We start from the raw sequence: 16,526 nt of genomic DNA on the forward strand, positions 1-16,526 counted from the left end.
ACAAAATCGATGTGAAAATGAAGAATTCCACGTTTGCCAAGCTGGTTGCTGAATATAGGTACAGTTATAAATCTCAATTAATTATTTGAATTAGTTAATTCCAGATTTACTTGCTTTGGCTGTAATGACATCAGATGTCTTCCAGACATAATAATAAAGATAAATGGACAACATATTCAGGGCCGTAAAATAATTACGTAAGGAGTTTATAATGAGAGCGCAAGAAAATGACACTCGCGGGACGAGCCAGCCTTGGGCTGAAAGTCTCGTTAATAAAGACAAAAAAAAGGTGACAGAACCACCCTCCCCCCATTAGCCCATTCGTAATTAGTGTACGGACAACATGAGATATTCAATTATTATGAATTCAAATAGTTCTTCCTCCTCAATATGTACAATTAAAAAGCGATCAGTCATTTTTCAAAAATTAGCTCTGGCATTCTTATGAAAAGATAGTATCGTGTTTGAAATATTTTAGGTCATTCTATCACAAACCCCAATTACATAGGCTCGAATCCCAATCCGAATGGACCATTCGCCCGAATGAACCATATGTCCGAATCGACAATACAGCCGAAAAGAATATTTTATAAAATAATTAAACGCTTTTCTCCACTGTTCGCCTTTTGCCAGGCAAACGCGTTCATTCAAAAAAGCCATTATTTCTTGTTTTAGCCTCCTTTCAAGAGGCCCGGAAACCTCCTTTTAAGAGGCCCGGAAGCCTCCTTTCAAGAGGCCCGGAAGCCTCCTTTCAAGAGGCCCGGAAGCCTCCTTTCAAGAGGCCCGGAAGCCTCCTTTCAAGAGGCCCGGAAGCCTCCTTTCAAGAGGCCCGGAAGCCTCCTTTCAAGAGGCCCGGAAGCCTCCTTTCAAGAGGCCCGGAAGCCTCCTTTCAAGAGGCCTGTAAGCCTTCTTTCGAGAGGCCCGGAAGCCTCCTTTCAAGAGGCCCGGAAGCCTCCTTTCAAGAGGCCCGGAAGCCTCTTTTCAAGAAGCCCGAAAACCTCCTTTTAAGAGGCCCGGAAGCCTCTTTTCAAGAAGCCCGGAAACCTCCTTTTAAGAGGCCCGGAAGCTTCCTTTGAAGAGGCCCGGAAGCTTCCTTTGAAGAGGCCCGGAAGCCTCCTTTCAAGAGGCCTGAAGCCTCCTTTCAAGAGGCCCGGAAGCCTCCTTTCAAGAGGCCCGGAAGCCTCCTTTCAAGAGGCCCGGAAGCCTCCTTTCAAGATGCCCGAAGCCTCCTTTCAAGAGGCCCGGAAGCCTCTTTCAAGAGGCCCGGAAGCCTCCTTTCAAGAGGCCCGAAGCCTCCTTTCAAGAGGCCCGGAAGCCTCCTTTCAAGAGGCCCGGAAGCCTCCTTTCAAGAGGCCCGGAAGCCTCCTTTCAAGAGGCCCGGAAGCCTCCTTTCAAGAGGCCCGGAAGCCTCCTTTCAAGAGGCCCGGAAGCCTCCTTTCAAGAGGCCCCGACGCCTCCTTTCAAGACGCCCGGACGCCTCCTTTCAAGAGGCCCGGAAGCCTCCTTTCAAGAGGCCCGGAAGCCTCCTTTCAAGAGGCCCGGAAGCCTCCTTTCAAGAGGCCCGGAAGCCTCCTTTCAAGAGGCCCGGAAGCCTCCTTCCAAGAGGCCCGGAAGCCTCCTTCCAAGAGGCCCGGAAGCCTCCTTCCAAGAGGCCCGGAAGCCTCCTTCCAAGAGGCCCGGAAGCCTCCTTCCAAGAGGCCCGGAAGCCTCCTTCCAAGAGGCCCGGAAGCCTCCTTCCAAGAGGCCCGGAAGCCTCCTTCCAAGAGGCCCGGAAGCCTCCTTCCAAGAGGCCCGGAAGCCTCCTTCCAAGAGGCCCGGAAGCCTCCTTTCAAGAGGCCCGGAAGCCCCCTTCCAAGAGGCCTGAAGCCTCCTTTCAAGAGGCCTGGAAGCCTCCTTTCAAGAGGCCCGAAGCCTCCTTTCAAGAGGCCCGAAGCCTCCTTTCAAGAGGCCCGGAAGCCTCCTTTCAAGAGGCCCAAGCCTCCTTTCAAGAGGCCTGAAGCCTCCTTTCAAGAGGCCCGAAGCCTCCTTTCAAGAGGCCCAGAAGCCTCCTGTAAAGAGGCCAGGAAGCCTCCTTTCAAGAGGCCCGGGAGCCTCCTGTCAAGAGGCCTGAAGCCTCCTTTCAAGAGAGGCCGGAAGCCTCCTTTCAAGAGGCCCGGAAGCCTCCTTTCAAGAGGCCCGAACGCCTCCTTCCAAGAGGCCCGGAAGCCTCCTTCCAAGAGGCCCGGAAGCCTCCTTCCAAGAGGCCCGGAAGCCTCCTTCCAAGAGGCCCGGAAGCCTCCTTCCAAGAGGCCCGAAGCCTCCTTCCAAGAGGCCCGGAAGCCTCCTTCCAAGAGGCCCGGAAGCCTCCTTCCAAGAGGCCCGGAAGCCTCCTTCCAAGAGGCCCGGAAGCCTCCTTCCAAGAGGCCCGGAAGCCTCCTTCCAAGAGGCCCGGAAGCCTCCTTCCAAGAGGCCCGGAAGCCTCCTTCCAAGAGGCCCGGAAGCCTCCTTCCAAGAGGCCCGGAAGCCTCCTTCCAAGAGGCCCGGAAGCCTCCTTTCAAGAGGCCCGGAAGCCTCCTTTCAAGAGGCCCGGAAGCCTCCTTTCAAGAGGCCCGCAAGCCTCCTCTCAAGATACCCAGAAGCCTCCTTTCAAGAGGCCCGCAAGCCTCCTTTCAAGATTCCCGGAAGCCTCCTTTCAAGAGGCCCGGAAGCCTCCTTTCAAGAGGGCCGGAAGCCTCCTTTCAAGAGGGCCGGAAGCCTCCTTTCAAGAGGCCCGGAAGCCTCCTTTCAAGAGGGCCAGAAGCCTCTCTTCAAGGGCTCATCTTTTTAGAGGCTTGAAAGCCTACGTTCAAGAGACTTAAAGGCGTCATTTCAAGATGCTTAGAAGCCTACTTTTAAGTGGCTCGAAAGCCACCTTTCAAAAGGCTCGAAAGCCTCTCTTCAAGAGCTGAGAATAATGAAAGTTTCAGCCAACTTTATGAAGAGTCATATATCCCGTTAATTTCCAGTTTCATCTTATGAGTTACACTTATTTTCATTCATAGTAAAACAATAGGGGATACCTCAATTAATGCAAAAGTGCGAAGGGGTACCGCTCAAGAAAAAGGTTGAGAACCTCTGCGCTAAACCATAATTTGTAATTGAATTAGATTTTGCATATTGAAGGATTGAAATAGATATCAGTATCCAGATGTAAAATTTTATAATTGAAACAAATAACTTTTTTGTATAACCACTGGGTTTGAAAAAAAATCATACAAAAAATATTCGTGAATTATTGGAAAATTCAATATTAAAAAAACAAGCCAAAAGGGTCCATTGGAGTCAGAATATTGAATGTCCGATGTTCAAACGCTGTCTTAAACTGCATTAAATCATATCTTCATCATTACCACAGGCACCCGTGATTGGAAACGAAAACATCTCACATCCTTACCCATTGAATCCTCACGACGATGACCGTGACGATGCAGAAATGAACAAACATCCCCCCGCTCGGTGCCCACCCTCCCCGGAACCCACCATCCCGGCCCATATAATTCAGAGCAACCAACCACACTCACCTTGTGGGCGGTAAACGACCGCTGTTCGCAGGCAATCGTCACATCGACAAAGTCCTCCTCGTCCCGCAGGTGCCGAAAGGAGGAAAGAATCGACGACTGGAAGTCGTTCCATTTGAGGGCATACTGCTGCTGCTCGGAGGGGGTCGGCGAGAACGGCCGGTGCGGGTGCTGCTGCTGTTCGCGCTGTTCCCGATGCAGGTCCCGTTCCCGTTCCCGTTCGCGTTCGGCGCGCTGTTCCCGCTGGTGGTGGCTTTGCGCCATTGTCGCCGACGCCGACGACGAGGACTGCTGCTGGTGGTGTTGCTGCTGCTGCTGTTCGCGCTGCTGGTCTCGTTCTCGCTGTTGCTGCTGCTGGTGTTCACGTTCCCTCTGCAGTAGGTGAAAGTGGTGCTCCATCTTGACATCGCTGTTGCTGCTGCCTCTGTTCTTGCCCGTGCTGCTGTTGATGTTGTTGTTGTTATTGTGTATGCTGCTGGCATTGCTGTTGCCCTGCTGCTGTTGGCTGCTGTCCGTGGCGTGCATTTGCTGTGTTTCATTCATGGTGGACGACGGCGACGTCCTCGACGAGGTCGCCGGAAAACGACTCAATTTCTCACTCGGCTGGATCGCGACGGTTGCTGTCGTCATTCAATTCATTGGTGAATGCGAACTTATCGCTCACTCGGCTCGCTCGATGCTGGAAGGCTGCTTCTGTTGGTGGGCTTTTCCTAGCAACAATGAGTGCAATTTTATCTTGCTTCTTAGTTGTCTTGTCTTCTTGCTTATATAATGTTGCTTAACAGCTCTGTTTAGTTTCTTTTCTTTTCCCTGAGAGAGGTAGTAGTTTACGATTTGACTTTGTTTTGTTTTGGTTTGAGATCATTTAAACTTTCGTTGGAAATCCATATTTGCGATTCGGGTAGTGCTTGTTGAAGAGCGCGCGTGGCACGGGTACGAGGGTTTCCACTCGAAAAAACAAGGGACGGAATCTGCAATAGAGATGGAAAGAAAAGGGTGCAAAAACTTGATTAATATCCCGGACAAATACTAATGCACGGGTTTTCTATATACAGAGTGCACTGAGTTTGAATGGGTAGTAGGGCAGCATCAGAGAGTACAGTGGTGCATTTTTTTGGCAACATAATTCAATTTCTCCTTCCTACTGTAAGGTTTGGTGTTTTTAGAATGAACCAGAAAACGCAGGCGCTTTTAATGCACATCATAGGCAGTGTAGGGGCTGAGCAAATATATGTATTTATTATGATTTGAAGTCTATCAGCAGTTGTTTTGGATAATTGATTTTAACTATGCTTTTCTTATTTTCCGACAATCTTGCATATAAATGCCGTTTGATTTCAAATGAAACCAATTTCACCTCCTAGTATCGGCATTGGTAATGATGTTGATGAATAAGGGGATCGGTGAAGATCACATTTCTGTGCGAAAATATGGCATTATCGATATGTCGCCTATCACACAAATTTTTATTGTTTCAGCTGTTCTAACTATTTCAAGTTAGGTAAACATTGCGCTCTATGCACTTAGTGCATGGGAAATTGCGGTCGAGTCACTCAGATAGAAAATCATCGCAAAGCAAACTACAAACCACGAGAGAAAGAGAGGAAAATCTCACTCCTGCCCCCACAACCGAGTCGCCCCACTTCTGTATTTATTATGATGATAAAAGTGAGAATAGAACATAGTGGTGCATGCTGCTGATAGCACGATGTGGTAGTTTTCCCGTGAAGGTGGCGGCCACCAATACCAGTGCAGACCATTAGAAGAGTGGACCATTAAGGTGGCACTTTATGCGGAAGGGTAGGCATGTATGGGCGGAAAATTCGCAGAACTTCATTCGGTCGAATCCTGTGCTGGGTCGTACCACATTTGCATGTGTTAGTTGGTGGTGGGTGAGTGAGTGGGTCTAGATCAAAATAATAAAGATTAATGCTTTTTAACGAGTGAGTTTCGTCGTCGACAACGAGAGATTCTCCCAACTGTATGAGTGCGCAAATGGGACTGAATCGTTAAATGTTGGTTTTGGGAACTGAATTTGGGGGGTTTGTTGGGGGAGAAGGGAAAGGCTTCTGTTTTGAAACTGGGGAGGGCGAGCAGAATAAATATTAATCTGTGAATGCAATTTGAAGGGAACTTTTTCATCTTATGATTTGCTATTATATATCGTACGGGTGCATTGTAGAAGGAGTTTATGTGGATTCGAGGCTTGACTAAATGATTTATGGGAAATTAAATTTGACGGTTTATTGAGGAATGATGTTGGCGAGTTGAACTGCTATACAGATTATATGTTGAAAACGGTAGTGTTGTATTCTAAAGTTGACGAAAATCTTTGGATTTACAGTTAGCTGTTATCGGGTTCCTATATGAGTCAGCACATCTACCAAACGAGAATTTCACATTTTTTATAATTACACTAATCACATCCAGTTCATGTTGAAAGTGATTCCTCCAGAATTAACCACGGGAGCTCTGGGTAAAAGACATACTTCACGGTAGCTTGACTGTGATGTCGTGTTATCCCACCCTCACCACGCCTGTTTATGGCTCAAAGATGAAAAAGTTTTAACGTATATCAAACGTGTTTCACGATGGAACGTCGCGACGACGATGACGACGCGAGGGTGCCTCCCAACGCAATCCAAACCAAGTGACACGCAAATGAGATAAATTTAAAAATAAACTGAAAACATATGTACAATATGATCGACGAGGCCGCTGTTGCTGTTCTGTTGCGTTGCCGAACGTCCCGGAGACGAGGGAGTTGTGCGGTGCTCCAAAACAAGCGCGCTGGGAATAATCTTGCGTGCGAGAGTGCTTTGCTTCATGTGTGTACACCCGAAGCAATAATTGCTCTCATAATTTATATGGAAAACAGAAATTGTTTTCTCGACTTGAGCGCACAATAAAAAACCGCACACTTCGCTACTGAACGCTCCTCAACAGTAACAACATCGGGCATCATCCGTTTGCGTCTGACTCTGACTGTCCGTGTCGTTTAAGGCGTGAATAATTTTCGAATTACCCCCGAGGAGGAAAAGCGAGGGGAGAATGCGACGGAGTAACATCACATCGGGAGGCAGGAAGTTCAAGAACTGACAAAAAACAATTACACATGTTTGGCGCTGGGTGCTTCGTAACGATAGGCGACGCCTCGTTCCAACCAGGCCCTCGAAGGTACTTGGCAGCTGTTCGCGCGAGATTTTAATTTCAATTTTTATTGCAGGAAAAACACGGCGAATCATCACAATTTTTGTTAATACGTTACATCCTCTCTCTCGCGCTTTCGGTCTGCGTCTTTCCCGGCGATGCTTCTCGAGGCGCCGCCGGGATGGACCTGACTCCATTCGCCGGTTAAGGGAAAAGGCCACAGTCCAGAAAATTGACCAAATTGTTGCTGAACACTTTATGATTTGAGACTTGAGATGCACACACTCTTCTCCTGTAAGGGCACCGAACTTGCAAGTACCTACAGCGTTCATGAATGGGAAACAACGCGCCATGAATGGGGTCCAGGGGTTGTTAAATATTGAAACATACTTCGCACTGTTTCACTTTGGCAAAATACTTAAACAAACATTCTTTATTTACAGATTTTGACCTAGGACTCACGTCTTTCTTTACTGTATTGGGAGTCTTTGTTATTTAATAGGATTGTTTGCATATTTTTCGATGACTTCAATGCACTATGGTCCAAGATCCAGTTTTACGCGAAAAGATGCATTTTACACCAAAACTATATTTTTTAGAAAAGAAAAAATGTTGTTCTACAAAGTTGATCGAAAGAGAAAGGCCATCATCAATGGTGGCATCAAAGAATAGGGTGACTGTCAAAAAAAAAACATTATTTTTTGTCTACTATTTTTATTTTAAAAGTCTAAGTCGTGCGACTTTTAGACTTTTTAAAATGCATCTTTTGATGTAAAAATATGCTCAACAACTTTTGCCAATCAAAAGTTATAATCTTTTTTACGCCAAAATTACGTTTTTTTTTAAATTGATATCTTTGATTGAAACAAACTAAAAATATCTTTACATGGGTTTTGAAAGAGCAGCTCATATTGTTAACAATGGTAAAAAATTGGATAAGTGTTATTTTTTTTATCTCAAGTTTTACCAATTTGACTAATATTATATTTTTATTTCAAATAAATTGATTTAACTCAACAAAAGAAAAAGAAGCAGAAATCGTTCTAATAGCAAAACACGCGCCTTGAAAAGCTCCAAAAGTCTCCAGAAGGTGACATTTGTAAAAAAAACCCAAAATAAAATGAACAGATCAAAAATATTGTTTTTTGATGGACACTAGGGTGGCTCAAAAAACACTTTTTCAAATTTTTTTATTGGCCGCCCTCTTATTGTGTTCTATTTGTTGCCCTGATGCTCTGGACAAAATTTCAGCCAAATCGGTCAACGTTTGGGCGGTGCTAAACTCGTTGGAAGTTTATATGGAAAAATATATGCAGAAACATCCAAAAACAGTGATTTGCAGTTGGACGGCACAATTTACAATCAAGGACAATGATACTCATTAAGTTTTTGTAGAATTAAATACAGAATGTTATGCTGAAAACCGCGAGAAGATTAGAGTTTATTAGGCAAAGATATTAGCATTTTACTGGAGTGTTGTAAGGGTGAATTTATTTCCTTTCAAAGGTAAAAGAAACGAAATATGCTCAAACCCTACTTCAGAGAAATGCCGGGCAAACTCTAATCTTTTCGCGGTTTTCTGCATAACATTCAGTATTAAATTCTTCAAGATCTGAATGAGTATCATAGTTCTTCTTCGTAAGTTGTTCCGTGCAACTGCAAATCACTGTTTTTGGATGTTTCTGCATACATTTTTTCATATAAACTTCCAATGAGTTTAGCACCGCCCAAACATTGACCGATTCAGCTGAAATTTTGTCCAGAGCATCAGGGCAACAAATAGAACCGAATAAGAGGGCGGCCCATCAAAAAAATTGAAAAAAGTTTTTCCCATACTAATTTGAGCCACCCTAATGGACACCCTAATCGTATTAAGTAAAATTGCCATAAATCAGTGAACTTCAAGCTACAGAAAAAAAATATATAGCAAAGTTGTTTGTAATAAGCTGTACTACAGTTTTGTATAACATTTCATGTTAATATTCCGCAAAATAAAAATATTATTTTTTTCACATTCTTATAAAATTGGACACCATATTTTTTATAACTCTATAGCAAGGGCACAAGTATCCTGAACAACTTTGTAGAACATTTTTTTCTTAAAAGAATAGTTTTGACAGAAAGTGCATCTTTTCTCGTAAATCTTGCAGTAGGATGATAATAATAAAACGAGTACAAATTGTGTCACGAATGTCACTTTTGGGCTTTTCAACACGTGTGTTTTTCAGTAAGAATATTGTCTGTATCTTTTTTCTTTGCGGAGTTAGGGACACGGCAGGTATTTCCGTCCATCGTCATAGGGGCTAAAACCAACGAAAGCAACGTACATTTGCTAGAACTCCACTATAGCAGAACGTTTCTCCTGAGTTTACGATTTGGTACGTATGAGTTTTACAAAAAAGCGTCTCTTTTATTGGTTTTCGAGACTATGACGAACAGACGAAAATACCTGCCGTCTCCCTATATCAAATGAAAAAAAAAAGAATATGAGCTGCACTTTCAAATGCCGTGTAGCAATATTTAACTCTAAAATTCACCCGAGTACGACTTTTCCGAAAAATTGAAAACATGAAAAGTAAATCAAAAATACTGTTTTTTTAAGGAATACCCTAAAGCCCCAAATGCAATTCGGTGGAACGGCGACGGAAACGGAAAATTTGACAGAAAATATATGGGCTAACTGTCAATCCTGCCATTTCCGTCGCCGTTCCGCTGTACTGCGTGTAGGCCTTAATTCAAGAAGGTAAAATTGCTCTTATTCAGCTATCTTAAGAGCTACAGAATATGTTTTTTTAGCAAAATTTGTTGGAATAAGCTGCGCTACAACTTTGTAAAAAATTGCATTTCAGTACTCCGCAATTTTTTTTTTAATATTATCGGCCACCCTGTTCTTTGATAGCATCATGGTGATTTTACTGTTCCGATGAACTTTGTAGAACACATTTTTTTAAAATAATTTAGATTTGGCGTAGAATGGTCCGCGTAAATCTGTATCATGGACCATTACTGCCCATAATAGCATATTTGGAACACTCACACTTTTGTTCATTTTGTAAAAAGCTTGTGAATCGTTCAGAAAGCACAATTTACTGCATCTAATCCCACAACAGTAAAAAAGGCTTTACTATCCTGCTTACCTGAGGTAAGCTGGAAATGATTGAGTTTGTGGGGGAGGATGACAAACAATTTACAAAATCAACCAAAATGCAAATGTTACAAATATACGATCATAAGCAGCATAGTGCAATGTTCAACATAGAAAAAATATTGAGTTTTATGTAATTTATAAGATTAAGCACGTTCTTTTAATCATCTAGGTACATATTTTTGAACTTTGTTAAATGAACCGGTGCCAGCGAAAGTGGTACATAAACCATTTTTGCCAATTTTGAGTTTTTTACACCAACGGCTTCTATTTGCAAAGCTCTAGTAAGGGAATAACGAAAAAGTGATTTTTGTCAACTAAATCTGGAGATATACACATTTTATTTTCTGGTATATATCACAATGGCAATTTCGTTGCCAGAAAAAGTGGTACATGTACAGTTCCACCCACTAAAATCAGCTTATGTAAAAGAAAATTCGGCAATATGACTGTTTAATCCTATTGTGAGATTTTAATCCTATTGTGAATTTCAAGATAGTTTAGTGCCACTTAGAATGATTTTAAAAATGTACATGTACCACTTTTACTGTCAATGTTTTTCGGTTTCTGTTTCCATTTGTTCCCATTAATAGTGGTACATGCGAAATTTGCTCCAATAAACTTGAAATTCGTCATAAACTCATGCTTATTTTTCACTATTATCTTTAGGCACATCAGTCATAACATGTTGGTACAGTTTAGTTGCGCAAAATTGCAAATATAAATTTATTATTCGATGTTTTTGGGAAAATGCGTCTCCTGGAAAATTTACTCAATATAACATGTACCACTTTCGCTGGCATCTGTTCAATGTTGATTTACCAACGAGTATATTTTTTTCAAAATTTTTTTTCCATCAATAGAATTGCACTAACATTTATAACTGATGATTGGTGACGGTTTATCCCATGTCGCTTGTCTCATTGTACAACTCAAAGTATTTTCATAATTCGCATAATATCAATAAATTTTATGTTTCCAAATTATTTGGAAGCTCTTCCGAATCATGTGATTTATTAGAGAGGTTAAGAAGAAATAAAAAAATAGGAAAAAGAATTTCAGATCAAGGCTAGCTATTAGCGAATGAGAGATTAAACAAAGAAAGCCTTGTACTCACGAGAAAAATCTAGCTAGAAATAATATTATACGACCATGCTTAAAGGTCAACATTGGGCTGATGTGCAGAAGTCCATGGAATTACTTTTCTATTGAATGAAATTCGTCAAGCACGCCGATTGGAGGAACCCAGGCTCACCAAAGATAAATATTACTTTAACACCGGCCTCATCATCTATAAAACGTTGTTTAAGTAGAATTTTTACCAACATTTCCTGTAAAAAACTATTTATAAAAACTCAAATATGTAGCTATACGTAATGAATGGTATTTGTAATCAAAACTTATTCTGCTACCGACGGCAATTTTCTACCGCCTCCAAGCGATCATGTTGTGCACTTTGAAGAAAATTCGTTTCGGCCAAACATTCTTCTGAATAAAATAATAGGGTCCGTAAAGAACCGATTTATTTTCAAAAATAGACCTTTCCAGTCACTAACAGCAACAAAATCTGAATCTTGTGAAAAAATTTACTTCACTGCTACTGAAGCCAACGTCAATCGATGATTTGCACTGAAACGCAATAGACGCCATCTTTGCGAATAAAATTTTTCAGCGTCTCCCTTCGACTTGTGATTCGGCTACCTCTCGCATAAAATGGTATTTTTTAAAAGTTCGATTTACTCTTACTCTCTCCTTTTCTTATGTACATAGTTTGGTCATGGCAAGGGCCGATTACTTTTCAACCATGCAGCCAGCTCAAAACTTGCAAGAAAGTATCCCTTGAGTGCTGCTGCTGCTGGCCGATCACACGATGATTTCTCGCTATACTGCAGCAGACACAATCGTTGAAGTTGAATTCTCAGCAGCAACCTCTGGGAGGCCACCACCGATACTGATGATATTCGGTTACGCCAGATCTCAGCGATGTCTTATCTCAATTGTAGGCAAACCCGCAAGTTGCTCAATTTTGATGTCTGTGCTTGCGATGCACGCATGGGATTGGATAGTTCTAAACTTTTTAACAATTATCGATGATAAATATATTGAGAACGTTATACAGAAGCGTTGACTCCTCGGTTGGCTCTCCGTCGATCGAAAACAAACAACCTGATATGAGAAAAACGTGGTAAGAAAACCTTGTGGAAATCACGATAAAAAGAGTTTATTGTGCATCGCCGCGAGATCGCGATCCGAGAATTTTAGAAGAAATCTCAAGCAAACACGCCGGACATAACCCGCAGGGGATATTGCCGAGGAGCGCATTTGAACAAATCAATAAAAAAACGTAATGCGACCCAATGTTTTCGTTGCAATACAGAGACGTGAGCCAGGATAAGGAACAAGAATATCTGAATCGGCCCACCGAGTCGATCTTGGATTGCCACACCTACACTAGAAGTAAGTCTCAACCGGTTACAAGTCATATGCGGAATCTAAAAAAATCTTAAAATTTCGCTAAATTTATGTTGCACAGCTGATGCTTTCGTTAGCGTAGCAGAAACGTCTCTCCTAGGACCGTTCACCAATTGACGAATAAAAATTTTAGGTGGTATTAGTTATAACCCTTCTCAACAGATCCTCAGATGCCTGCCAAAAAAAAATAGACGTTTTGTCTTGCAATTCAATGCTAGGTCATCTGAATTGTTTTTGAGATTAGGTCGTCAGATCTACAATCATGAAATGAAGAAGCGTAAATGCGTGATTCAGATCAAGTTCAGGTCATCCTGCTGAGTTCAAGCAAAGCAAACAATTATGTTGAAATATTTGACATGTCTCACAGTGATATTCTAGAACTAGTAGGTTTAGGTCATAAGGCCTTTGCAGTAACGGTTTCCAAAATTATCATGGTAATTATTCTAAAAGATAATAAATGATACAAATTTTGCTGCATTTTAATACATTGAAGACTATAAAAAAATAAGAATCTGTTGACAATTGCGTGCATAGAAGTGCAAAAATTTTGTAGGTTCCATATGAAACTATACAACAAATTAATTTTTGTTTTACATTATACCTTTGAAAATCTTGATAGATTATTCTTTACTCATTATAGATGGCAGTTCATTAAAAATAACAATGTTCGTAAAGTTCTCCTCCGGATATGTGATCTTTTAGGCGATGGGTAGGCCTACGCCATTAATACTGAGATGGCAACCAAAAACATATTCTGTCCTGTCGTGGTGGGATCACATGTTGACTATTTTTGTTTAGAGCCGCATCACAACTAATTTGGCATTGACGCACTGGTCTTACGGATGTGATCCAACGTACATCGTGTCTTGGAGCCTTGAATGGTAGTGCAGCCAGATAGAGGCATTTTTCATCAGTTATAATAATAATAGATTTCTTCTTTTCGCAATTCTTTTCGACTTCAGATTTCAGAAGTCGTGTCAAGTACGTGACTCTGAAGACGGTCTTACTATTGAGGCCGAATTGCGTATCTGTCAGAGGAACAATCAAGTGGTGGAATTTAATGGAATTGTACGAATTCGTCTTATGCTAAGTGAAGACATTGCAAATAATTATCTTATCAATACTTTTCTGATGCGTTTTCTGATGACGTTGAGACGTATCTACGCTTAAATGCAGGTAGCTTTGCTTTATCGACATTTAATCGACATTCAATCTTATTTTATCGACAAATTTAGATAATTGATTGTTAAGTGTTGGCCTGTTGGATTCACTGAGTAGTAGTTCTATCAAAACTAGGTACGTGGTTCCATTTTTATTTGGTTATGTCTAACTTTAACGAGGAATTATTGAAAAAACCACATCTTCTCATCGGCGAAATATGCCTGCGCATTGCGTGGATTCATCAGCAGGAGGAGAGAGTTGATCGACGGTTCAACACGGTGAAAGGGTCTTTTGTTGAAGAACTGGAGACATGTGCAGGAGGTATTCCGGAAGGAAGCAGCGTAGACCAATGGACCGCCTCCAAGAATGCCTTCATCGCCACCAGCGAACTGCGCATCCGCAGAAAACAGTGGATCACATATGAAACTTGGAGGAAGATAGAGGAGCGAAGAGAAGCCAAAGCCGCGATAGAGCGAACAAAAACCAGAGGAGCCAAATTCTCACCCCGTTAACGATACTAAGCTCTGGAGAAGCAAGTGGAACGCTCATGTCGACGGGACAAGTGATCGTGGGCGGACTCTCTGGCCGACGAAGGGGAGATAGCCACAGCAACCGAGGACATTCGGCACCTCTACGATATCTCATGACCCTTAAGCGGGCAAAATGAATGCAACGATGCCTGTAAAAGACGCCTTCTCAACGGACCACCTGAAACGCTGGTTCGAGCACTTCAAACTACTTTTTCAAGTGCCAGCCAGATCTGCCTATAATCCGACGTATAACTCGCGTATAGTGAGGCTCCATCACTGCCAGAGATCCAAACAGCCCAGGGGTTGATCGTTTATCAGCCGAGATGTTCAAGGCGCTGGACCCCGTGGCATCCAACTCAACTACTGCATCAAGTTTATATTCGTAATATCTGGGACACCGCAACTTTCCCGTGTCGACTCGAGCGGCAAGGTATCGTAGTGAAGGAGCACATAAAGGGTGACATGACTGTATGCGATAACTGGCGAGGCATTATGCTGCTGTGTGCCGTTATCAAAGTTTTACGCAAAAATCCTAGTCAGGATTCAGAAGAAGATCTATGCGACTCTCCGGCGGCAGCAGGCCGAATTCCGTACGGAAGATCCTATGTGGAGCATCGTCACGCTTCGTATCATTCTGGAGTAGGTCAACGAATTCCAAGAGACCCTTTACTTGGTATTCATTAACTACGAAAAAACTGAGACGCAAGGGAGTTCCTGAGAAAATCATCGGCCTCATCGAGGCACAGTACGCAGACTTCTCGTGTAGAGTGCTGTTCAATTGGGTCTTATTCGACCCTATCTGGGTCGAAGCTGGTGTAAGGCACGGATGCATTCTATCACCGTTATTATTGCATAACGACGCTCTGATGTGTAGAGTAAGCTCAACGACCTCGCCAAGTGCTCTTCTTCCGTATGTTAAGTCATCAACGTCAACAAAACCAAATCGTTGGATGTGAACACGGCGACACTTTAGACACAGTAGTTGGGCAATCAGTGGAGAATGTTGAAAGTTTCCAATATCTTGGGTGCCCGAATGGCATCAGACGGTGGTACCTGTGGTGTTTCATATAGATCTCACGCGTAACAAAAATCCAAATGAAACTGACAGCGAGTATCTAGGGAGGCTAGCTGGAATATTATTCCAGGAGCTTTAATTCTGATGACCACATTATTCAACTGAGAACACAATGTTTTATCAAATTCATCCCATTCGAAAAGATTGACAACCACTGGTACAGACACCTGCAGATCATAACCTGCCAAAAATATATAAATTGCAATTATGTGAAATTGCGCTAATTCGAAAATCTTGTTCCACATGTGAATGCACACGCGAGAACATCTCCTTTTTCGAACTGACTTTCAGCCTCCATCCTGGGTCTGTTTCCACTTGTGAGAGTAAACAGACTAATAAAGACGGCTAATAAAAGTAATTACAATTAATACGCTAATTTCATGTTTTGTTTTCTGTTGGATTCGTCTTTTAAGATCGTAAAATTTATTTAAAAATGTGCATCGCATATGACTTGTCTGTTTTTACAATAATAAGAGATGTTCTGAAGCAACTACCTTCAAGGTTAATTCAACCATTCATTCACATCCCCTGTCGGTCAAATTAACGCAGAAGTAAAAAAAAGTCAATCTCGTACAATTTAAGGTTGGTAGATATTGCGCAAATTTCCCGAAAACAAACTTTCCAATCGAGTAGGCAATCGCAAAAGCGAAACGCAACACCAATGCAATGGCGACCCATTGAGACGAAGACGATGGCGGTGACGACGTTCGTGTTAAATTTCAATTTCAAACATTATTACGCAAACAAAAACGCTACCCAGATTGATCTTCGTCGTTCGTACTTGCCACCACCATCACCATCACCAACCAAAACAACCCAACAAACCAACGGTTCGAATTGGTCCGAATTTGATTGGTAATTAAAAAAAAGTATTGAAGATTAATTAGCGCGCCATGTGTAACTACGGACGGTTAAAGTGTGAGTGTTTGTATTATTGTATTTACTGGACACATTGAGTCGTTTACGTGATCTTGGAAGTTTGAGGCCCGGTTGGACGGTGTCCGGGGTAGGAGATTCGTTTTCGAAGAGAAAAAAATCTCAATTTCGATATGGTTTTGATAGGCGTTAATGTAAGCCGGTACGTACGTAGTGGGCAGTGATGAAGCAAATTTTGAATGTGACTTGCTCCGCGGTTTGATTGTTCGTTAGCTTCGTTAGGGGAGAAGATGCAATGGCAGGTGCTAAATCGGATTTGTTGCATCAAATCACCGAGATGCTGTTGGAACTAGTACGCAATACTGTGATTACGTATTGCCGAAATCTTTTGTTAATCTGTTAAATTGGAAATAACAAAGGTTTCAACATAGATGAGGTACGGATTGGCCCTAAAGCAACCATTTTGGTTTAATAAACAAATAGTACTTGGGGTTTGAGGACTCAAAATAATCATTACTCGTTCGTTTCATTCTTCAATTGTTCACTATCCGCTATCCACAATCGACGAAGACCTTCAATAA

General features: G+C 42.3%; 1 protein-coding gene across 14 annotated transcripts in view; it reads right to left on the minus strand.

The window, feature by feature from the left end:
• Positions 1 to 16,526, minus strand: part of LOC134213465 (protein abrupt-like) — a 186,491-nt gene that overhangs the window by 99,856 nt on the left and 70,109 nt on the right. For all 14 annotated transcript variants that reach the window (XM_062692542.1, XM_062692539.1, XM_062692538.1 and 11 more), the window contains exon 3: positions 3,540 to 4,507. In XM_062692542.1, coding sequence (XP_062548526.1) covers positions 3,540 to 4,166 — 627 coding nt within the window. In that variant the 5' untranslated portion in view covers positions 4,167 to 4,507. The remainder of the gene's footprint in view (positions 1 to 3,539; positions 4,508 to 16,526) is intronic.

This window comes from Armigeres subalbatus, chromosome 2, assembly GCF_024139115.2.
Source record: "Armigeres subalbatus isolate Guangzhou_Male chromosome 2, GZ_Asu_2, whole genome shotgun sequence".
Lineage (NCBI taxonomy): Eukaryota > Metazoa > Arthropoda > Insecta > Diptera > Culicidae > Armigeres > Armigeres subalbatus.